The following is a 25,068-nucleotide window of genomic DNA, read 5'->3' on the forward strand; positions in this document are numbered from 1 at the left end:
GAATATTTACCACCACCATCAATTCCAAGTATTCCTTTTGGCTTGAAATTTTACATTTGCGTTTGCATGAACTGGGGCAGACGCTCCATATTCATGCGGCATCTTGAAATACGTTAGCCGGTAAGGGACATACAGGACTTAGTGCTCCGCCTTTTCGCATTTTCACTGTCACATGATAAACTCCCAGGTGCTGCTAATGCTGCTAATGGGTATCGTCGCTTCCCGGCCCCGGCAAGTTTGAAGAAGGAAACATGGAGGACCACACGTATTCAAAATCCAAATTTCAAGAACAGGAGTCTTCTTCTTCGCTCAGAAAAAGAAAAAGGATATTGAAAAGAGCAAGAGACCGGCGTCATCAGAAAAAAACGGTGAAGGCTACCGTAGCTGTAATACGTACTTTGAACTGCGTGGCGCGAGAGAGTTGATTGCGAAAGATGATCTCAACACTAGATGGGAGAAATTCCTACACAGTGGACCTTTAACGTTTTGCTCTTAATAAATAGCTCCCACTCAGAGCATTTTTTAACAATGGAAAAAAATGTAAAGATGAATCATCGATCCAGCCTTCATCCAAATCAAACCCAATGACAAACCTTGCATAGCCTAAGATTAAAGCAACCAATTCAAACGTATGTATGCAAGTTGCATTTTTTAGCTCTGTGGAGAAGGCGAGGCAACAAGAAGTGTTAAGGAAATTCCAGAAACAACATCAACAACAATGCTATAAATTACAGTTCAGAGTGGAACTTGAACACAGCAGGGAGCAAAAAAAACCTGAGGTTTATGGCATTCCAGCCTTTTTGAACTGTGACGTAAATCACTTGTGACCTCCTCATATTGCAGCTACACAGTAAGAGCTTCAGTGCAGTGATGCACAGCAGGGTCAGATGACTTTACTCAGGGTATATATATATATATATATATATATATATGGTAAAAGTAGAGTTTGCGCTGGTATTGAATGACTTAAAATGTCATCCTTTTCATGCTCGGGTATGCAGTGTTTCTCCAGAGGCACAGTGTAGTCTTGTCAAGCTAAAAAAAAAAGGCTTACAAATAACTTTTGGACCATAATGGGACACAACATGTTCCTCTGAAAGCCAGAAAAAGTACCTCATGTTTGGAGGGTTTGCAGGCTACTTTGTGCCAGAGAATGAAGAATTAACATTCACAACTGAGCAATAAATAATGAGAAATTTGCTTTGCAGTGTACTATTAATTAATTCAGAAAGTATTGTCTTGCATTTTGACTAGATTCACCGTGTTACCGAATCCAGATGAAATTAATACATTTTTCAGGGACTTGCCCTGAGCACCTTCATTTGAAAAATTTGGGTCAAATGTAACTTTGATGCTCAACTCTTTTCAACTTCATCTGAACTCAATATCTTCCCCCGTAAGGGCTCACCGAAGTAGATGCAGAGGTAAGATAAACAACTTTGTCTTCAACTTGGGACAATGCCGTGCAAATGACCTGCCAGCTTTATTCAAGTTATATCTTTCTTTTTGTTGAGAGATTTCTACTAAATTAAGATTGCATTTAATATTCAAACCTTGGATGTATTCATCAGTGATATTAGAACAATGTAAGATACCTTTTCACTTGTTCAAGTAAGACCTGAAGTTTAAATCTGGGTTTCAAAGATTAAAATATCACCTTATCTGTGGTCTGTCTGCATTTTCACACTTTTCCCTTCCTCTTTCCTCTTCAGTCCCCTCTATCTCTTCCTTCCTCCCACCTTATCCCCTTTACCTTCCTTTCCCCTCTCTGTTTCCTGCATCCCATTGTTCTTTTCTACCCAGAGGCCTCTGATGTTTAAATTTAGCCAGGGATTCTTCTGGAGGGATCAGTACTTGTGTTGCTTTCCTCAGTGTTAGTAGGAAGTAGTTCAGTCTAATCTTGTTTTTCACGGTGGGAGTCTTCTGCTGAGAATATTACGAACACGACGAAACCAAACACTGCTTTAAAACCAAAGTACACTGTTACAGACCAAGTACAGGGAACTGTGTGACCCACTGGAGGTTTAAATCTAATCTTATGGAAGACTTTTTTTTCAAAATTAGTTTCCTCGCTTATTTGTATATTTTAATTTCTCTCTCGATGTCTACAGGGCACTAACAGACTGAAGTCCAACCCTTTAAAGGGTCACTTCACCAAAAATCCCAAACATTATATTCCACACTTCTATATTGCAGTATCTCGCAAGACACACATTTTCAGTTGTATTTGTTGATGTTTAGAAATGTTCAATGCAGAGACTTGTGCGACCACGAAACTGCAATGGCTGTGATGAATGGAATTTGTTTGGGGTGCTGAAAGCACTCAAACAAAAAAGCAAAAAGGCTAAATGTGTCTAAAGGTTTTCACACCGCGCTGAAAAGTTGGCCAAAAAATAAAGATGCAATAAAAGTGGATGACAACAGATACTTTCGAAAACACCTTAGTGTTGCAGGACGTGTTTCTGCTTCTTTTACGGTCGACAAAGTATTCCTGTCATTTCAAATAATAATAATATAATTTTTAATAATAATTTTTAATAATAATCTTCATTTTCAAATGACATATATTTATGTAGTGCTGCCAATTACTGTTGCTTGCTTCCACTCCAAAAAGTCGGGTTGTCAGAAGAAGGCTATTATCGTGTCACCTGCATGTGTATCATCATAGCGGCTGATAAAAACACCTCTGGGCACAGGTGCATTATTAGAGGCCAATTCATTAAAAGAATTTTTTTTATTTATTTTTTATTTTGCGAAATACACATATTTGCTTTTGTGCCAAGAGTTAGATGAGAAGATTGAAACCTCTCTCATACCTATATGATAGATATAAAGATAAAGGCAGCAGTCATTTAGCTTAACTTGGCATAAAGACTCTAAACTTCACTACTTAACAGATCTTACTTGTTTAATCGGTACACACAGAAAATGCTTTAGAAGTGTTGGTAGGTAGATTTCATTTTACTAAGCCAGGCAATCTTTTCCTAGCCTCATGAGACCGTCCTGATCTCGCGAGCTCCAGTTTTCTCCTCGCAGATGAGCCTGGCGTCTTGAGATAGAGAAAATTTGGAGCCGTTCGCCAAACGACCGACCAATCAGTGTTGGTTTTGAGGCGGGTTTAGGTGTGACGCCACGAGAAGCGACTGTTAGTCTAAACAACATGGCAGCTTCCACGGATGAGATGAGCGTAGCTATCGCGCAAGTTTTATCCAAATTAGAAAGTATTCCTTCATTGAAAGAAGAGCAAAAAACGTGTAAAAGATTATTTTGCTCTTCTCCCGACTGGTTTCGCCAAGAGTTTGATCTGATTGGTTGATTTGGCCCGTCTATAACCAACATAGGTGGTGATAGACAGATGGTTTATCCAATCAGCTAGCCAGTATTTTTGCCCCTTCCCAAAAGTTCTCCAACAGAAAGTTCCCAGATGGATATGCCGAGCAAATGCGAAGCAATCCATCTGGCGGAGTCAGGTTAATCTTTTCCCTCCCACTTCCAGTTTTTATGCTAACCTAAGCTAACCGCTTCCTGGCTCTAAATATATTTCTTTTGTATATTTAACATAGACACAAGAGACATACTGGCCTTCTGATCTAACTCTCGTCAAGAAAGTGAATAGGCTATTTACCCAAAATGTTGAACTATTCCTTTAAACAAAAAGAAAAGCCATGTCGGTGAAAAGCAGCTGTAAAATGCTATCATGTTTCGAAGTTAGAGGAGCTTGACACAGTGCGTCATTTTGTCATATCACTTTTAATATACAGGACTGACATAATAGTAGCTAATGGAAACATGCACTTATGATTTTATTTTGCGGATATTTTCAGAACTTAGCTTAAAATGTGTGCAAATAAAGTTAATTCTTTGTTAGCATGACAAAGGACCCCACCAGATGGCTACGGAGAGTGTCACCTACAGAAACCTTCTGTTAATATATATATAACACCATAGTCCATGTTTCATTTGATGGAGGGATCTCTTTGCTAAATTAATATATATTTGACATGATGATATGATTCATAATTTCATGTTTTCAGGAATTCACTGTCATTGCAACTTCAAAAACAGGCATTTTGGATGATCAAGGTTTTCCGACTGCAGCAGTGGTTCGAAGAAGCCCCCTAACATGAGATCACACCGGTCTGATTCATTCAGGCTCCCTCAACGTCACAGCATAGCAGCAACAACAACAGCAGCAGCAAGGGGAAGGCAACACACACACACACACACACACACACACACACACACACACACACACACACACACACACACACACACACACACACACACACACACACACACACACAGCAGTTAAGGCCTGCACCATGTTGATTTGATGATTTGACCATAAGAAGGAGAGAGACAGAGAGAGGGACTCAATTTAGTATCGCCATAGCAACAGGGGACTGTAGAGAAATTTGATTCTCCCTTTTAATCTCTTTTTAAATCATCTTTGAAGAGATGGCTCAGTGACACTGTGTGTGTGTGTGTGTGTGTGTGTGTGTATGTGTAATGTGTCTATGGGGCGTGTATGTAGTAGGTTGTGTGTGTGTTTGTGTGAGTGAAGAGAGAGAGAGAGACAAGAGAGAAATACTCTGAGTATGAGAATGAACCTCTACAGTAATTGTGGCTTACGTCTTTTTCCACACCTTCTCCCCCTCACTCTCACACAAACACACACACACACACACACACACACACACTCTCACACACACACACACACACACACACACACACACACACACACACACACACACACACACACATACACCCTTCACCTCCTCCTCTTTTGTCAGCGCACAGATTTTCTCTCAGCGATGGCCTTGTCTTCCTCCCTGCACAATGCCACGTTTCAGAATAGCAATCAGCCTGCCTCATTTGGCCCCTGTCTCCTCATGTACCAGAGGTTACTTCTGATCTCAAGTCAAAGGCTGCTCCCTGTGGAGGTCTGGGCTTCCCCTCACAAGGGTAAATTAGATATATTAGTGGTTAGATGCTTTGTTGCTACTCAGCTGGTGAAAAGTCAAGATTACAAACAAACAACAAAATCAGCGACACACACAACAAAGTTGAACTTGAATAATGGATTGGATTGAAATCCAATTTGCATCCTTTCTTGCGTTTCATATCCTCTTCTCTCCTACTCTCCTATCTTTTATCTTCTTCGCTGTTTCCCATTCCTCAGTAAACACATGTCAAGTAATCTTGTTGCAGTACAAATTTGAATGTTCTGCTCGCAGCGATTGAAAAAGCAGACAGTTTTGCTGATATGAGCATCCTTGTAACTTCTCGAGGGGCAGCCGTTGTGCTAAACCAGGATGATTCCGTGCCTTCCTCTGGTTTACTAACATAAGACTAATAAGATCAACATATGATTCAGAAAAATAGTATTAAAAATAGAAGCAATGCATACTTTAGCAGGGTATTCTGCATATGGTTCTCTGTGTGTGTCTCAGTTGCAGGATCGTTGCATCATTGTAGAGTTAGAGCTGAGCTCAGACTGACTCACACACTGTGGCTCAGAAGGTTACTTTAAATTATAATCTGTTTTAAATTACTGATTAATTACCTGCTTAACATTTCAGTCAGAACAGGAATCTAAAGAATGACTCCGGTCAGGCATGAGTCATCAAACGAGTACTCACAGATTCTTCTTTCTCTGAATTTCTATCAGATTTAGCTTTTTTCAGCCTTTGGAGCTTCAAAAAATGTGGGTTGGTCTGTGGTTCCCTTCTCTTATTTATATCTTCCTATTTAGAACAAAGTCTCTTTTTATGCCGACTCGACATTATACAGAGGCCAGGGCTGTGCAGCCGCTCTACAGTCCCAGGCCTTGTTAATATTTCACATGGTTAGAAGCCAGAGCAGACGCCGGGTTTTCTCCCAAAAGGAAAATCTTCTCCTCATTTAACCTCCGGCACCAAATCTCCATACTAACCAGCCCAGCCATGGGCTTGAGTAGAGACACACTGATTGTTGCAGCTGTGGCTCCCCTGTTGTTTTCTTCAGCACTGTGCTACACTTCATTGCCATGCAACATGACAAACACACAAAATGATCTGCCAGAGAAAGAAGAACGATAAAACTAATGTACTTGCAATTACTTCTTGCTGTCCGGAGTTACCTTCAAGGTTGAAAGCATCTAATTGGAAGTCACATTGGATAAAAGCGTCAGCTAAATGACATGTAATGTATTGTAATGTAATGTAAAACAAGACTGTGGAGGAAACATGGCTGTCACTGCAAACCAGATACTGTGGCCCTGACTAGAGGTCAGCCATGATGACGTTCCAAAAATCTGGTTTAATGAGGAATTCCACCCTGAATCAAGACAGGTGGATCAGTTTTTGATTGTCTGTTCAACTGGCTGTGATATGAATTTAAATTACATTAGGCTAATGTGGACATTCTATTTTTTACACTCTGTTGTTACATTACACATATAGGCCCGAAATACACACGCATGCACACACCTGACATGACCCATAGACATGCAGTGATGGAGAGGTGATAGAGCAAAGGGGCTGCCACATAGTCAGCACTCCAAGTTGTTGGGGGTTCGGTGCCTTGCTAAGGGCACCTATATACCTTTATGTGAACTATGAAATTATAAAATAACACAGTTATAAAAATTCGCTAAATAAATAGATTACACATATTTCACAAAACACGACAAAACAAGACTGGAATGCACTGGAAGCAAAAAAAAAATACATCAACATCAACAAACAATAGTTTGTAAATGTGTAAGGCCATTAAAAAGTTGCCTTCATTCACTTTATTGAAACATTATGCCTCAAATGTTCTGTTACTGTTAATCCATCCCTAGCTAGATTATAACAATGGTTCATGTTAAAGATGTTTAAATTACAATTTTTTTGCCGCTAATATGTGTCATTAAGCTAATTGATACTTAGAAGCTTGTTAACTATTTTGAACTGTTAACAGCTTGATATTGTTTATTGGGGACCCCACAATACGTATTTTTGGTATCATTTAATTAAGCTACAGATCACTTTGCAGTTGCATCCTTATTTCTTTATGCAGGCACTGATTATATTCCATACACAATGGTGTAATAGGTTTTATAGGCTGCAGTGTTCATAAAGTAGTACTTCATGCAGTATTGATGCTTGTGAATGTGCTGCACGGCTTCCGCCGCCAGGTACAGTAAACGGGAAAGGGCGGTGCGCAACGTGGGCGGAGTAAAAAAAGCGCCCCAAATTGCACACTGCAGTGTGAGGGGTACTTGTCTAAAACCGGACCGTTTTTAGCCAGTTTACCGTGAGTGTTGTGATTAATTTCCCGGCGTCGGGATGCAGAAACACCTGACGGAAAGCCAGAAGAAGTACTTCGTCAACATGGACGAGTACCTGTGCAGTCTGGGCCTCTACAGGAAGAGGGTGGCCCAGGACGCGTCCAGTCTGTTCCGAGCCGTGTCAGAAAAGGTGAGCCGGTCCAGGTTACAGAGAGGTCAGCGGACAGAGCGGTAAAAAAGCGAGGCTAGAGCCGGTGAGAGAAGAGGTTAGAGCCGGTGAGAGGACAGGTTAGAGCCAGTTAGAAGAGAGGTCAGAGCCGGTGAGAGGAGAGGTTAGAGCCGGTGAGAGGTCAGGTTAGAGCCGGTTAGAATAGAGGTCACAGCCGGTGAGAGGAGAGGTTAGAGCCGGTGAGAGGACAGGTTAGAGCCGGTTAGAAGAGAGGTCAGAGCCGGTGAGAAGAGAGGTTAGAGCCGATAATAGAAGAGGTCAGAGCCGGTGAGAAGAGAGGTTAGAGCCGGTAAGAGAAGAGGTCAGGGCCGGTGAGAGGAGAGGTCAACCATATTAGATTTGATTAGGATCACAAAAGCAGATTACTCAATTGTTACCAGTATTATGTTCCTCTGATGAACATGATAGCCTACTGGCAACAATTGAACTTGAACCTCCTCATTAAGTTTTTTTGCAGAAAGGTTAAGATGTCTATAGGCGCTATGGTTGGGTCATTTTAAACTAGAATGGAGTTTGGAAAAGCAGTTGCCACGACTTAAAAGTGAGTTAAAAGTTGCACACCATGGATCAAAATAATTTTTTCTCTACTCTACCTACTCTACTGTACTCCACTGTAGGCCTACTGTACTCTTTACTCAACTGTGTGTGTGTGTGTGTGTGTGTGTGTGTGTGTGTGTGTGTGTGTGTGTGTGTGTGTGAGAGAGAGAGAGAGAGAGAGAGAGAGAGAGAGAGAGAGAGAGAGAGACAGAGGACCACCACCTGAGGACTGTTGTATTAAGTCAGATCACCAGTGAAATCAGTAGGCTAAATAAGACAGTCAGTAAATCCTGCTTGATAAAACAGGTTTAAATCAGTCTGACGTCAGTTACCACCTCAGATCCCTTCAAACTACCCAGGACCCATTATACACTGTTAAGTAAACATGCTTCATTTTTACTGAGTTATAAATTAAACTGAGCAGTCAGAGAGTAGCTATGCTCCCATTTCCAGTCCCTGTCTCTACACTGTCCAAAAATGGCATCAATGTAGTCAAATTGAAGCAGTCATATTTACTTAATGGTGTGTGTGTGTGTGTGTGTGTGTGTGTGTGTGTGTGTGTGTGTGTGTGTGTGTAGTTGTATTACTCTCAGAACTACCATCAGAAGATCCGTCAGGACTGCGCCGACTACATGAAAGCCACCAGATGCAACTTTGAACCGGTGAGTTACCAATCGATGGACCAGAGCAGATATCAGATGTTGACTTTCAGTCCTGAAAGTATTATTTCAGCCCGACGCCCTACACAACCACTGACCAGGCTCTAACCAGTCAGTTGACAGACACTAACTAATCAGTGAGGCAGCAAAGTGTAAAAAAACAACAAAAATCAGAATATATAATAGGCAGGTTGTTTTCAGCTCGTCTGTTTTCTCTTTCAGTTTGTTGAAGGTTCATTTGAGAAATATCTGGAGCGTCTGGAGGACCCCAAGGTGAGTTGCTGTAAACCTTTGACCCTTCGGTCCACATTGTAACAGTGTGTAACAGTGTGTAGTAGTGTGTAACAGTGAGTGTGTGTTTTCAGGAGACAGTGGGTCAGGTGGAGATCAAGGCTCTTTCTCAGCTCTACAGGTGAGACGCTGACTGCAGACTACAGACTACATGAACAGCGTTCATTATCGTCACACAAGAAGTGGAATCTGTTTTCTACAGCTAATGAGAATCTGCTACCTGAGTGTTTGTCGTCATCCTTATTTGGCTTAAAAAAAAATTAAGGAACTGGATCCAAACTAGACCTAGATCAAAACAGAAGCTACTGCACCTGCTGGGTTTATTAGAGCTGACCAACACAGGAAACCATCCTGCACCTGATTTAGATTCAAATATGGCACAAAAGTTAAAATAAAATCTGATGTGTGTGTAGGCATTGTTTCCTGATCTATCGTTACCCGGGGGAACCAGCCATGGTGATCTCGGAGGGCGACTTTGTTGACAAGGTATGCTGACCTGCAGGTTGTTTGACTGAGGAAGGAATAGCTGTAAAAGTAGTGTATACAAATACTGTATATGAACAGTGACATACAGGTGACGAACAGGTGACATACAGGTGATGTACGTCAAACTTTATATCTATCAACACAATTTAAGACATCACCTTGGACTTTGAGAAACTGGGATGGACATTTTTCACTATTTTCTGACATTATACACCAAACGTTTGATCGAGAAAAAAACCCAGCAGATTAATCCATAATGAAAATAATCGTTAGTTGAAGCCCTTGTCAGTACTGACCGTCCGTCTTCTGTGAACGTCCGCCTAGGTGACACTGTGTGCCTCCAACAATCACTATGACATCATATACCCGAGGAGTTACCTTGCCTCTGCCGCTCTCTGTCAGTGTGAGTAATGATCAGCGATTGGTGGATCAGGGTGGGAGAGGGGGGTGTAATGTGTATGTGTGTAATGTGTGTGTGTGTGTGTGAAGCTCTTCTCTATGAGCTGCTCTATACTAAGGTGTTTGGGTTTGAGGAGGCGGAGCTCAGTGACGCCATGGAGGCCTTCAGGATCGGAGGTCGTTGCTATAGAAACAGACCATCCGCGTGTAGGGATGTCGACTTTGGCTGCGACACACCTGAGGACCGATGTCACAGGTACATGCACACGCACACACACACACACACACACACACACACACACACACACACACACACACACACACACTTTAATATTATTCTGTGACTCTCATTCATCAACTTTGAAGCTGATGATATGAAAATGTAGACGGACTTGACTGACTGACATCATGAAACAAACTGCTGTTGATCACACTAACAGTTAACTAAATAACAGTTATTTAACAGTAGAAGGCAAACAGCACCTGCAGATGAGAATAATTCCCAATAGTTATGACTTCATATCTACCAACAATCCGCTGTGTAACATTATAATAAGATCCTGTTAGGTATTACTACTATAAAAAATACTGCTGCTCTAAACTTGTTATACAAAAGTTGCTCACAGTGTTTACTGAGTCAGATGGTGAACAGATCTTTCACATCAACAATTGAGTGTGGGCAGGTAACAATCTACTGCACATCAACTTCACCTGTACAATAACATCATGTTATACTCTTACTTCTATTGGGGAAAGTCACAGGTGTGTTTGTTTCATGCTGCAGGGAGGAGTCGAAGTCGGGTGGAGCGGCAGAGGAGAAACTCCAAGCTGTGACAGACGACTCAAAGGTGAGAGGGAGGCAGGTGTAAATGTTTTTCTACCTCCTGATGTGACTTATTATGATCATGATACCTAGACACAAGGGCATATTTCATCACTTGAATAGTCCAGAATCAACCAATTTGGGAACATGTGAATGCGCTGGGAATGGTTTGATTTTAGTCGTCTGCTGTAACAATAGAAAGATGAAGTTTAAATCTGGCATGTCAATAATATATTATTCTATATATTTTGCCAAATTTCCACTGCATGGTATGGCTATGCACAACTTGACTTGCTTTTGGTACCAGGTGATTTTCTCGACCGAGGTGATACCAAAAAAGCACCATCCACAACTATCCGCAACTTGTGCCACAAGCTTTTGCCAATTGAAAAGATTCGAAAAAGACGAGCTGTGCCATGCCATGCAGTGGAAATGCGGCATTACGTTATATTACCCAACCATTAAACCTGCATTGATCCCGACCTGTTACTTTTATTGGTCAGCCTCCTGAAGAAGTCCCGCCCCCCTCCAGACTGTCTCTTCCTTATAAGGTCATGAAGTCTCTGGACGGAAAACGTTACAGAAACCTTGAGTTTGATGTCTGGCTGGACACCTGCAAAGGTAACACACGGAATCCTGAAGCAGAACTTCATTGAAGAGTTTAATGAAGTCAGTTTAAAATTAGATTATTTTGTTATTTTTAAGTTGACAAACATCAGTTTTAAGTTAATAAATAAAAATATGAATAAACAACATTCATATTGTTGTTTTATATAACTGACTGTAAATCAAGGTGTTTCAGATTAGTAACAGGTGTGTAATCTAGCTACAGTGACAATAATCTGATCACCGTGACGCTGTATAACTGAAGTCTGCCAGTTCACCTCCTGGGCACTCCCAAGGTGCTCTTGAGCAAGGCACCGAACCCCCAACTGCTCGGGGCGCCTTTCCATGGGCAGCTCCCTTACTCTGACATTTCTCCATTAGTGATTGTAATAGGTACTGAGCATGTGTGTACATTGTAATTTCCACTTCCGGGATTAATAAAGTATACATTATTATTATTATCATTATTATTATTATTATTATTATTATTATTAAGTCTGTGTGTGACTGACAGAGATGCAGAAGACCAACTACATGGTGTTTGAAGGGAGGCAGTACTTCCTGGGAGACAAGTGTCAGGTAACAGAACACTGACAGCAATAATACTTCAACTACTAGTACTAATACTGCATCAGGATCAGTACTGCTTGTATTTAAAACATTTAAGAAAACACAGAAAGAAAAGATGTGATGGGGCTTCTTTCAGGAACATATCACAAGCTTATGTTATTGACATTTTCTATAAAAGGTTGTGAAATTAAATATTAAACTTATTTACATTTCCTCTCAGTAAAATGTCAATGTTTTCTAGCTGCATCACATCTTCCAACAGGACTTCTATAAGCTAACAGTCAAGTTTACTGAAGAGAAGGTGTAGGAAAGTTCCGGCGCTCTACGTGCAGGTTCACATAATGCATTGTTGATATGTGGGCTGTGTGGGCTTGAAATGAATCATTGCATCGATGCAGTGACAAACAATAATCGATTATTGCCTACTGATGTAGCTTGTAGATTTTCCATTTGCTGCTTTTTCTGTTTCTGCCTTTTGTTTGTTGTCTGCTGTGTTTAGACTCCTCTACATTCAGGAAGTGTCTTTTTTAAGAGCAGATGCAATAAAAAGGGGAGTTCATATATATATCTGACTGCTTGAATTTGTTGATGAAAACCATGTGTAGCTAGCCTGACAAGCCAGACCCACATCAAGATGTTGGGTCTGGGAACTCACCATTGACAGGGCTCAATCTGAGGGGCGGGATAAACGGTTGTCTTTTAAATTCCCTCTGCACATAATAAGATAGCGTTACAACCAGGCAGAGCAACGAAGAAGGAAGAGAAGCTAGTTGATAGATTAAACTTTTGCCGGCAAAAATCTTCCTTTTTTTTAAGAATGATTTCAGTGCCGTTCTTTGTTGTTTTCTCAAAGAAAAGCTTAACTCCAAGTCTTCCAAAAGACCGCTGTTCCCAGCAGCAGCAGCCATAAGCCCGCCCACCGACTCTATACACGATGTGATTGGCCTGACCAGAGTTTGGTTTTTCCAGCTCGCAAGTCAACGGACAGTGCCTAGACCCCACTGGCTGCAAATTAAATTTGCTGCCGCTAGTGTGCCTCTAGATTTCTAGGCTAATGTGTAGCAATATATAATAAAATTGAGAATGTGACTAGGGCTGGGTTAATATATCGATATTATATCGATATCGTGATATGAGACTAGGGGCCCTATCTTGCACTCAGCGCAATTGCCTTTGTACACCGACGCATGTATCATTCCTATTTTGCACCCGACGCACAGCGGACTTTTCCCTCCACAGCCGCACGTCGGTAAATTAGGGAATGTATTTGCGCTCCCGGGGGCGGTTCAGCAAAAAGAGGAGGCGTGTTCAGGCGCAAACGTTACGTCGTCCTATTTTGCAGTTTCAGAAAACAATTCCGCCACTGACCAGGAAAAACCTGGTCTAAAGTCAGTGGCGCTAGTCTAAAGTCAGTAGCGCGTTATTCAGATGCTATTTTAGGGGCGCATGCTTGGCCATAATGTAGCGTGTGCACAACGCGCATACACTTCTCTCATCTACAGCAGTTCCCATTTTTGCAAACCATACATAATTACAAAGAAACATTACTGAAAATGCGCTTCATGTGTTTGGATAGATCAGGAGGCACTTTACAGTACAGTCCTCAAAAAGTCCCAGCATTCTTTGTGGCTTTCCATGAATCATGGATGTGTTGATGACATAAATGAGGAAATATTAGAGGACTTAAGGAGACGTGATGTTGAACTACGGCGGGATTGGACACTCCAGCGGAATCTGGTCTGGGAGTGGCAATGCGCGATGTGCTCCTGGTGGAGCGGGTGGACGGAGATGGAGTGGGGGGAGGAGGAAGGGGCACAACAGGTGCAGGTGGTGCGTTTGGAGGTACGCTCCATGGCTGCAGCAATCCTCTCCAGACTTGAGGAGATGCGCCCGAGAGGAGCAGCAATATCGCCACCCGGTCAAGACGGCCATTTATTACTTTGCCGCATCCCGGACAGCTCCCGCTGGCGTGCGCCAGGCAAATCCGCCGTCATAATAGCAATCCGCCATGGAACAAGCGCGCCTGCTCTTAAAGGGAATGTGAGATGACGCTCTGATTGGTTATTTTCATGTTACGCACAAACCACACCTAGCTACTTCAGACCAACCCATTTAAGATTTGCGTCGGGCGCAAGACTCATTTATCCCGCCGGTATAATAGCAACAGCGCCCGAGATCCGCCCACAAAGCTACTTGTGTTTGGTAATATCGTAATATGTCATAAGTGGTGTCTTTTCCTGGTTTGAAAGGCAGCATTACAGTAAAGTGATGTCATTTTCTGTTACCAGACTGTTCCAGCTTCTATAATTTTTACCTTTACTCACTTAGTCATTATATCTACATTACTGAAGATTATTTATCAAAAATGTCATTGTGAAGATATTTTGTAAAAGCACCAATTGCCAACCCTAGAATATCACCACAATATCGATATCGAGGTATTAAGACAAGAATATTGCGATATCTGATTTTGACCAGTGAAGATTCACACCCCTATTGTGGGCATCTCTGGAATGTACAGTTACCCATAACACCCTCTATGAGTTGGTTCAGTTTGACATTTACGTCTAACTGCAGAAGCATATATCCAGTTTTAGGTGGTTTCAGTTTCAGCTGTCCTTTGAGCTAAATGCTAACGTCTGCATGTTTGCTCCAGCTGAACCATAAAACTGAAGCCTCTCCAGGGTTATGCTCAAAGAAAAGAAAAAAGCTGTTGCAGCATACTTGAATGTATATTCTTCTTTAAGATTGACAGACAATATATAACATTGACAAAAGAACAGTATGCTGCTTAAAAACAGTCAGATGGAAATGAAACTGGTGGTTTGATTTGTCGCTTTTCAGCGTCAGGTGTCTCTATAGTTACCTGTGTGTTTGTTTCAGGTGCGTCTAGAGCCGCAGGGGAAGTACTTCAATGCCTTCATCCAGGAAGTAGGAACACAGCCATCAGCCGTCACCGTCTTCATCGAGGAGCTGGCAGAGAAGTAACACATACAGTCAAACCTGATACTAACTTTAACCCTCAAACAGCCCTTTGAAGAAATCAAACTAAATTGTCTTTAAGTTAAACTGATCCTCGCAAAGAAGCCTAGCAGCTGTTTTAGAAGAAGTTTCCACAGTTTGGGTTTTTGTAAAAATGCGTGGTCAGTGAATCAGATCCGATTTTTAGCAGGAGAGATGCAACCTACACTTTATCTTTAATGTTTAACAATTCCCTCTCTGTCTCAGACACCTGGTTCCTCTGACTAATCTAATACTAGTGAACCCATTTCCTGCCTGGAACGTTGCTGATCCCACCAGAAAAGGAGACCTGGGTAAATGTACACTGAGATACAGTTTCTGTTCAGCTCCTTCATTCTCTTCTGAAGATGTTTAGTATTTTCATATTCCGCATACCTTCTGGACTTGGTTTGTCTCGGCTCATCTGGGTGTAATAATTGATGACCAAATAAGTTTCACTGAGAACTGTAATGACCTCCTGACTATTGTAACGCCTTCCTGACCACTGTCTCCCTGTCCCTTTCTGTCTCTTATCAGACTCGGACTCTCGTGGTCAGCGACGTCACCGCCATCGGTACTACAGGAAGTCTTGCGGAGTGAAAGGGGCGAAGCTGCTGATGCCGCCACCATTCTACTATGGAGGCCCAGATCCCTTCGCCCTGCCCCCCCCCTTCCAGACCGGCCCGCCCGCTCCTCTGTCACCAGGAGCCATGACCTACGACCCCTACGCCCCCCTACACCATCACTACCACCCAACCAGACCTCCTCGCAACGGAGCCTCCAGGTGGGACTTTATACCAGTCACAACATCAAAAACATCAGAGCTTATTGGAAAACAGGGACTTTATACCAGTCACAACATCAAAAACATCAGAGCTTATTGGAAAACATTTGGATCCATACAAACTCTTTTTGTCTTGGACAGTTAGCGTTTTGATCTGGACAGGTGCGTCTCTTTTGTCCAAGCTTTTTTTCAACTAAATAGATATTCAGTTTACTGTGATATAAATGTGAAAAAAACAGATTTGATTGATACATAACCTGTGTGTGTGTGTTTGTGTGTGTGTGTGTGTGTGTGTACACCTGTCTCATGGATTTTGGTCAGAAGGTCCACGCGCTTTCTGAGCCGCCACCTAATTGGTCCAGAGTTGACCTATTACCACCCTGGCAGACGATATTACCACAACAACGAGAACTACGCCTTCAGGTCTAAACAAAACAAAAACACACAGCTGCAAGTTTTTCAATTATTTCTTTGTTCTGAAGTTTCACTATTGGTCAGATTTATATCTCTGAACATGCTGTTTAGTTCACTCTGGTCAAGGGTAAAGTACTAATCAACTATTAAAATGATTGAATTAGTCACCAAAGGGGACAAAAATGTAAAGAATCAATGTCTTTTTTAAAGCTTTAGTGTGTAACTTTTTGATATTAATGAACGTCTGTTACATTCAAGCCTTTGCCAAATAAGTAGCTACAAAGCTAATTAAGACTATCAGCTCCACACAACTCTGTATTTCTCAGTATGGCTATTGTTCAGAAGATTGTGTCATCCGGTGTCTTTCCCGCGCAGAAACTCGAGTGAAGATAATTACCATTACCAATGTTTTTTTAATCCTCTGTGTCCTCCTTGGCTATTAGCAACTGCGTGGAGGAGGAGTGCGGGGTCACGAAAGGCTTGTATCATGTGGATGCGCCGACAGTTTTGTTGTCATTACTTAGAGAATTCCTAATGGGGGTGGCAGAAACTACGCACTATAGCATTAATATTACTTATAATGCTGGTATTATGTTTAAAAGGATTATTAGTTGTTGCTTGTATTAATAAGATAAAGTAGGTCTCCTTGCATGACACAGGGTAGCCACAACAACCTGATTACAAAATAAATACAATAAAATGAAACTAGTAAAATGAACTAGCACTTTTATATGAATATCTTAATCTAATGACACATCTAACAACATGTCATTATTTCACAGAGCTGCTCCAGTTGATCTCTAAAACCAATTTATAATGAATAGGTACAGATACCAGTAGTGTTTGCGTACTGAAGTAATGAGCATCAGATCAGTCGGGTGTTTTGGGTTTATTTGTTTTCATTTTTTTTGTTCAGTCGTAGTCGGCGTCTGCTGCTGAATAAAGAGTGTCAGTTTGGTTTCCCCGCGGAGACAGTGGAGGAGCCGACTTATCAGGATGCAACCATGGCATACTACCAGCTGGACGAGACCAGTGACGCCGTCTTCCCTCCAGTGCCAATGAGAAGACCAAAACTACAAGAACCAGATGATACAGTAAAGGATTAATTTATTATTATTATTATTATTATAATAATAATTATTATTATTATAACCTTTATTTATTCAGGGAGGCCCATTGAGAGCAAGCTCTCTTTTCCAATGACGCCCTGATTATAGCACAATTAAAAGGAAATAAAAACAATCTCAAGACATTACATTACGAATATTCTGATCGTATATGGAATCGAATATGTAAATACAACAAAAACAAGTGAGAATCACTGGTGTAGTTAATAAAGAGGGCTATTATTAATCTTAATCTAATCTATTTGTATGATAGAAGGTGTAAATATGGGTTGGTAGGTGTGGCAGCAATCGCTTCAAGGTGTCGGGTCAGGACACTATTCCAATGTTCAGGTGAGAGTGTGGGGAGAAAGGAGATGCAGAGTCCAGGGTTGCAGTTTATATGGTTTATATAAACAAATAGGCTTGTGTTTCTGTGCGTGTGTGGTTCTGTAACAACAAAGCACAGCAATACAGACTGTTTAGAAAGGATAATTACAGACCAATAGCAAAGGCAAACCTAAGCTAAAACATAGCCAGCCTCAAATAGCATCCACAGAGCAATGTTAATGGCTAACAATAATAACTGGACTGCAATGAGCTATCAATTAAAGATTAGCAAACATAAGGCATTCATGTAACCTATATAAATGACAGTCATAAGAATTATAACAAGCATTTAAACAGAATAAACAACCGAAATATTCAGTGCACAGCATAGAAAACAATAGCTATTAGAATGTACAACAGTTAAACAGACTATTACAAGCTAGCGGCTATTTCTGAATCCCGTTGTAAGCTAACAGAAACGTAAATACATTCACGGCTAATAAACACTGACTGTGTGTTACCTAACACAACAATTGAACTTACATTTCCATGGACGCACACACGAGAAAGAAACTGTCCGTCAAAAATCGCCGCAGTCTAAACTCAAGTCCAGCTGATGTCTGCTCCTCCGTGCTTCTCACTCGCTGCTGCGTTCAGGGGCTGTCGTCAGTGTGGGCACACAGAATGCACATGCAGAGCACATGATCAGGCACAGTGGATACATAATGGGAATGCATGCTCAGGGCATGGCCTTTTTTACATATTAAAAACAAGAGCAGTCCCTACGTAACACATTTTCAAGCATCATCTTGAACATCCCAATGGAAACAAGTTCTAATTTGAGAGCCAGTTCCAATCCGTCAGGAGCATAAAAGTTAAAAGCACTCTTCCCTAATTTACAATTGATGTGTGGCGTGATAAATCTAATGTGTGTCTTAATCTGATTATAGTCGGTGTGAATAAAGACTTGACTCAGACAGAAACTCTGAGTCTCAAACTGAGACTTTGAGTCGTGATGCGAGATGTCGATGACTCATACGTGACCTTGGACACTTTGATTTGACTTTGGAAACCTGGACATAATGTTAGAGAGTCGACATGACTTTGACTTAGACGTGAGACTCTTTATAGACTCTGACTTTAGACACTTGAACTTTGAGACTCACTGAAGGTTCAGACTCGATCCAGAGACTTGGACACCTCAGTGACTCTAACCTGGGACTGTTATAAACACTGACATAGTAACAGTATCATGATAGTATTCAAACATGTACTATATATGTAATAAAATCTGGCTCCTCCCTCAGGACCCGGTTGTGGAACCGCCTCCCTCCATGGGAGGAAACACCCCCCTCTGCTCGTCAGAGGAGGACCAGGGTGAGGAGGAATTACGGTTCTTTATTTCTGATTTTACAGTATAAGTATGTTTAATCATATTGTAGTCTAAACAACAATATTGCTCCACTCTGTTCTATGACACACTTCTACTTTGCTGTTTTATTAATCACTGTTTCAGTAACTCAACAATTCCTTTATGTTTTGAAATAAAAACCTTCCAGTGACTCCAGGGGTATAGTTCCTCACTCTTCTTGTAGGCTTTTATTGGGAAAGATTATGCAGGATGTTTCATTGATGGTAACGTGGTAAGATTTTTACAGTAGTTCTGTGAACATCTGATATGATTTATTTGTCTGTTTTTGTCAGCTGAGTACACAGACGAGTACATCTACTTTACTCAGGGTGAGTAACCTTATCTGACTGTAGAAAGTCTTTAGAAAGAGCCGACCGTCCAAAGGAAGTGACTGATGTCTGAATGTGAAACCGTTTCAGATCAGAGATACCAGCCCTCAGGTGTTTACACTGCTGCTGAGCCCTCCACAGATCAGGTAACATACCCGACCTCTGACCTGCTTGATGTTAGTGTCACTGCAGATCTTTTGTGTTTAGTAGAGATTTAATCAAAATAATATTAGGTTTGGGTTACAAGTTTGTTGAGCCACAGCGAGGCATTTTAAATGCTCCCAACACATTAACCAAAATGAGCAGACAAACAAGAAATGAGATCATCCCTTCCTCTCATGATCATCTATTTGTGTATGAAATACTGGTGATTTAAGGAACTCTGGACCACAGGAATGTTAAATGAGGAGTTAATAATTATTTGTATATCTTGAGATCTGTCTAAAATTGTCTAAGATATTTAGGAGATGGGGACATTCTGGAGAAAGAGCGGTGTATCATCGGCATACAGTGGCGATTGATTTGGTGGCAGCAGGACAGCTCTGACGCCGGCTACATGTGATCCTATAAACATCTGTACTGAAAACCAAAGTGTACCGAATATAATATAATATAATATAAAAAGTTTCAAGCAAATGTTCTTCATCGATCAGTCTATTCTTTGCTGATGAAGAGAATCATTCAGTGATGTCAGATCAGTAAAATCAGCTCCTGATGTGTTTCTCTCTGTAGTTTCTGTGGTTGCCACGGTGACACAGCAAGTCATGGTGGCAACATGAAAAAGTTTGAACCATCACAAACTGAATGCAGCGACAAAGAATTGTTCGCATGTTCACATTTCAAACGATGGATGCTCGCTGTTTAAAAAACAACTTAATGGTCATTATCAGTACTAAGGTTCAATTATTAGGCTCTCATTAGCTTCATTTAAACAGAAGCTGTGTTCGAAACCATTCCCTCATTCACTCACTCACTATTTCCTACTGTATATAGTGTTTATTAAATAGTGAATTATATAGGGAACTACCAAACATGATTTCGGTCACTCACTGAAAACATTGTTGCGGCACTAGCTGCGCCGGTTATATTTTGTGATGAAGGCGTGCGCCCAGCCCAGCATCATGTAAACAAACCGAAACAAAAACACTTATTAAATGTCCCTAAAACAAATCATAGTAAAAGGTTGAATATATGTTGCATGTCACATTTCCACTGTTTAGAAATGAAAGCCCGCTCCATTTTTCATTTTCAGTTTTCGCGGGTGATTCTACTACTTCTTCTCCTCCGGGAAAACACCACTGTGTTGCATTGTGGTATACGGGAGTAACATGTAGTGTAAATTGTGTGTTCACTCAAATTTGCTGTGCATTGTGGGTATTTTATAGTGGACTAGATAGTGAATGAAATTAACCACGGAGATTTCAAACACCACTACAAAATGGCGAACACACTATATAGTGCACTATTTCTGTGATAGGGAGCAGTGTTGAACACAGCTAGAGTTATTATGCCAGGGGTCCAGTCAAGCAGCAGACCAATCACACATGGTCCAGTCATGTGTGTGTGTGTGTGTGTGTGTGTGTTTCAGGTAGAGAAGCCATTAGCGGCCACCTGCTCTTCACCCTCCTCATCCTCCTCCTCCCCATCTTCTGAGTTGGGTGAGCCTCACTGCACCGTGGAAGCTCCGCCCCCTTACTCGAACGCCCCTAACGGCAGTGATTTACCCCAAGGTCAGAGGTCAACTGACATAAACACAGTGTCTCACTTCCTGCTGCATCTTCCTGTCTCACTTCCTGACTTTATTATTATTATTATTATTTATTTATTTTATAACAGATTGAGTAACAGTATAAACTAGGGCAAACTGTTTCAGTGAGATATGGCTCCATACAGTACTGTTTTGTTTTTCTTCATACCACTGATCTTTGGTTGGGCTTTTTTAGCTCTCTTTTAGAAGCACTTGACCAGTTTACTGAGCTGTTACATTTCATAAAGTTTAGTATAAAATAGAAACACTCAAGTTAAGCACAAGCTCCTGATAATTGTAAATATGTACACTACTTGAGTAAATCAGTTACTTTCCATCACTGTGTAATCACCTTTAGGCCATATGACAGGCTTAGAAATAACTTTACATTCAGTACAGCACAGTGATACAAGGTTGTAGGGTAGCACTGATTCTGAACACACACAACACATACATAGAAAACACAGCAACAGCCATCATGGTTAAAACAAACCCCCACAGTCTATTGTTTTTTTGCTATGCTTTGCTGTGTCTGTGTGCAGACTGCAGAGTCCTCCAGTATTACTTCAACTTAGGAGTCCAGGTGAGAGAATATGTTGCTGTTTGATTCGTAAACTGAGCTAACTTTAGCCCCCCGTTCATTTTCTATGGGACATAGTTTTCTGTGTAAAATCACAAACACTAACAGCATCTGAACACATGCTACTGTAACTCTTCAGAAAAGCGCCGGTTTTATTACTGAGGAGAGAAAGTGTCAGATCACTAATCACAAACATTTCTTTTACTGCCAATTATTGTGCCAGTTATTATTTGATGAATAAGTTAAAATAAAACATGTCAGATAATAGTGAAAAATGCCCTCCATCATTTACACATCTTAAAATGAGTGACGTGTGAGTGTGTCTCAGCAGTTTACCTTTAAATATCAGGTGTGAATCAGCTGCAGGTGTAGTCAGCTCTGAACTCCCCCTACCTCTCTTTCATAGTGGTACCATCAGCAGCAGCAGCAGCAGCAGCAGCAGCACGTGTACCATGCCACCTCACAGGAGGCACCCTACCCCTACCAGCACTACACCCCCTACCTGAGCCAGGAACCGCCCCTGCATGGTAAGATCTACACGCTCTGTGATTGGCTGCTGGGTGGAAGAGGCGAGCTCTGAGCCGTCTCAACCTGTGATCTGAGTGTGCGTTCATGCTACTTATTAGTGAGAAAGGTGAGGATGTGTTTATCTTGATTGACAGATGCAGATTAACTCACTTCACCAAGAGTTTGAACTCTCAGCTTGGTGTTACTTAATTAAAAGGTTAGTTAGTCAGTAAGTGAGATAGTAGTCTGGATCAAGGGAAGTACATTTCCAGGAGTTAACTTCATTTAATATTGTATGTGGCATTTTCTTTTGTGGGGTACAAATGTTCCACCAAAACAAGTTCCTTCCCGAGACCATTTTGCAGAGCCACTGTCGATGTGTCCGGAGCCTAAGACGATGGTAATTGGTTTAAAGAAATGCAAACAACCCAGAGCGTTTTTTCCTCCTATCCCAGAATGTATGTGTGGTGTAGCCAGACCTTACTCCACAGCGCTCTGGAAATAGGTCTGGCAATGCAAGGTAGTTAGTTAGTAAGTGAGTTATGGAGTTAGTTAGTGAGTTAGTTAGTTAATAATTTAGTTTAATGAGTTATTTAAAAAAACTGTATACCTATCAGGAAGTACAACCTTCTTGTATACAATCTGATCCCAATCTGGTCTTCTGCCCTCAGCTGCCCCTCCTTCGTACTCTGAGACAACTCAAGGGCCCAATCAGCCACCCTCCTCTTACCCAGAATCCACCAAGGCAGAAGATGGACACACACATGGACACAGCAGTGGTCAGTACTGATGACCGCCTTACAGCTACACTATGACTGCGTGTTCTTTCAGATGGAGTAATGAAGCATGTGCTTCTAAAGTAATTTTCCCTCAGTTTTCTGAAGCTTCACATACATGTATAATAACATATGAAATATTACAAAATATATGTATAATAACTCTGACTGATGATGGACAGTTTAAAAATGATCTAAATTGATGCAGCACAACCAGAGGTCTGGTTAAGATCACGTCTTTCTAAATTGTAGTCTTTAGCCCAAACTCAAACCAAAACTCGTGCTGGAGACACTAAAGGCTTTATGCTACTTTTACAACATGTGCAGTAGAACTCCTCAACACCTTGAAACACACTGAGGTGGAACATCTCTGCAGTTCCTCAGAGTAAAAAGAAATATATAATGATCTATGATCTTAAATTGACTGTCTGAATACTTATACTCAGATTTTGTGTTTTCATTTGTTTTGTCTCCTCCATCATTAGGCCCCGCCCCCTCCTGTGAAGCCTCCTCCTCCACCATCAGCCCTGCCCCTCCAGACTCCACCCCCTCCTCTGCTTTCCCGTACCCATATCAAACACCCCCCCCACCACCCTCGCTGCTGCACCTGCCATATAAACCTCCGCCCACGGCCACCTATCTTCCAACTGCCCTTCCTCCTCTGGCTTTGTCTGCTCATCCTGACCCCGCCTACCTCACCCATCACTCCTCTTACCACGCCTACCTCTCCCGCTCCACCCACTGGGGGGCCTTACAGACCAGAGGCCACGCCACGCAGGTCTACTGCCCTGCCCCTAACCCCTCCCACTGGGGGGCGCTACAGACCAGAGGCTATGCCACACAAGTCTACTGCCCTCCCCCTAACCCCTCCCACGTTGTCGGTTACATCAGAGCCCCGACATCCCACCACATGGCCACACACTACATTCCTCCCAGCATCTAACACACGCAACATACCTCACTCATTAGCTAAAGGCTAACAACACCCTTTGTGTTCAATAAGCAGTGCTAAGAAGTCCCCCAAACAATTTCCTGCTAATGTGGAACCTTAACAAAATGGAGAAAATTTCAAAATATGATTTAAAAAATACTAGACTAGAAAAAAAATTTCAAAGAATGCAAGATTACATACTAAATGTTCTGCACGTTCTGTACATGTACTGTACTAAAAGTTAGTTTGTGGCTAAGTCGCCTTTTTTGTCAACAGTTAAGTACAACAAACGTCTGCCTCAGAATATCTTCCTTTTTTAAGTTAGTTGTTAGTTAAGTTGTCTGTTAATTGTTTAACTCGTTAGTGAGCAGCTCGTTAAAGTGGGACGAATGACACCTTGCTGTTAACACAGCAACCCGGGTGACTTTGTCCTCGTTTGCCACAGTGACGACTGTGGAGCACGGCATCGGAGTCCATGTGGCCGCCTGACAGAACCTATTGTCAGATTTATTTATTTTTTAAATCATCAGGAGTATATCTTTTACAAGTCAGCCAGCCAATCAGAGAGAGGGGGCGGGGCAGCAGGCTGGGCATGGCCAGTATCGGCGTGGCCAGTCCCTGTTTTTTGATGATTGGATATATCTGTTTTGACGTTATGTTCAAACTAGCGGTTTGTTTTTGTTACTGGGTGAATAAAGTTTGTGTTTCATAAGCAGACAATTCAATGATTATTATTATTATTCTCTATCAGTGACGACGGTCACACATTACTGATTTTTTATTTTCATGTCGTTGCTCATGTAAACATCAAACCTGAGCAGCACGTGGGCTTCATGGAACCTCTTGCTTTTCATTTCAGTGCCAGTATTAACAGGTTAAAGTAACCACATAGAATGAGTTGCCAAACCGCGCTGCTCATGCTGCTCAGGTACACGGTGTGGCCCGGGCCGTTATGATCACAGAAGGCAGAGCACCTTTGAGGTCCATCTGTGCATGTGACAGCAACATCAGACGTGATTTAGAAATCTGTATGTAGTGGCAGACAAACTAATTTCAGTTGGACTTTAAACACATGTAGCTTTTCACTCATTCGTACAGCCAGGTAGCCAAATATGTCAACACCAACCCGACAGCAGCTTAAATCCTGCACGACTGGTTGCCAGACTCAAGGCAAATGACGTGCCAGAATCATCACAGGTTCACTGGTCCTGTTCCAGTTGTTGACACCAGCCTAAGTGCTGCTAACTGGAGCTGTTTCTCAGCCCGACGCTACACCCCACCATCTTAGCCAAATCTGGCAG

The 25,068-nt window shown here is 41.7% G+C and overlaps 1 protein-coding gene across 3 annotated transcripts; it reads left to right on the plus strand.

The window, feature by feature from the left end:
* Window positions 1-7,211: 7,211 nt before the first annotated feature.
* On the plus strand, window positions 7,212-23,894 carry LOC120565022 (putative bifunctional UDP-N-acetylglucosamine transferase and deubiquitinase ALG13). 3 transcript variants are annotated; one of them, XM_039810317.1, is made up of 23 exons: window positions 7,212-7,445; window positions 8,600-8,683; window positions 8,903-8,953; window positions 9,046-9,092; window positions 9,385-9,457; window positions 9,782-9,860; window positions 9,947-10,112; window positions 10,641-10,704; window positions 11,183-11,300; window positions 11,800-11,864; window positions 14,739-14,839; window positions 15,084-15,169; window positions 15,393-15,639; window positions 15,961-16,062; window positions 16,970-17,147; window positions 18,794-18,863; window positions 19,191-19,226; window positions 19,317-19,372; window positions 20,815-20,956; window positions 21,516-21,556; window positions 21,960-22,080; window positions 22,732-22,839; window positions 23,322-23,894. In XM_039810317.1, exons 1-23 carry the CDS (start codon window positions 7,314-7,316, stop codon window positions 23,777-23,779), a joined length of 2,625 nt encoding a protein of 874 aa, XP_039666251.1. In that variant the 5' UTR covers window positions 7,212-7,313; the 3' UTR covers window positions 23,780-23,894. The 3 variants fall into 3 exon arrangements, with proteins under 3 accessions (XP_039666251.1, XP_039666252.1, XP_039666253.1); XM_039810318.1 differs by having other exon boundaries at window positions 15,964-16,062; XM_039810319.1 differs by lacking the exon at window positions 7,212-7,445 and adding an exon at window positions 7,780-8,025.
* Window positions 23,895-25,068: the final 1,174 nt, after the last annotated feature.

Source organism: Perca fluviatilis, chromosome 9 (assembly GCF_010015445.1).
Source record: "Perca fluviatilis chromosome 9, GENO_Pfluv_1.0, whole genome shotgun sequence".
NCBI classification, from domain to species: Eukaryota; Metazoa; Chordata; class Actinopteri; order Perciformes; family Percidae; genus Perca; species Perca fluviatilis.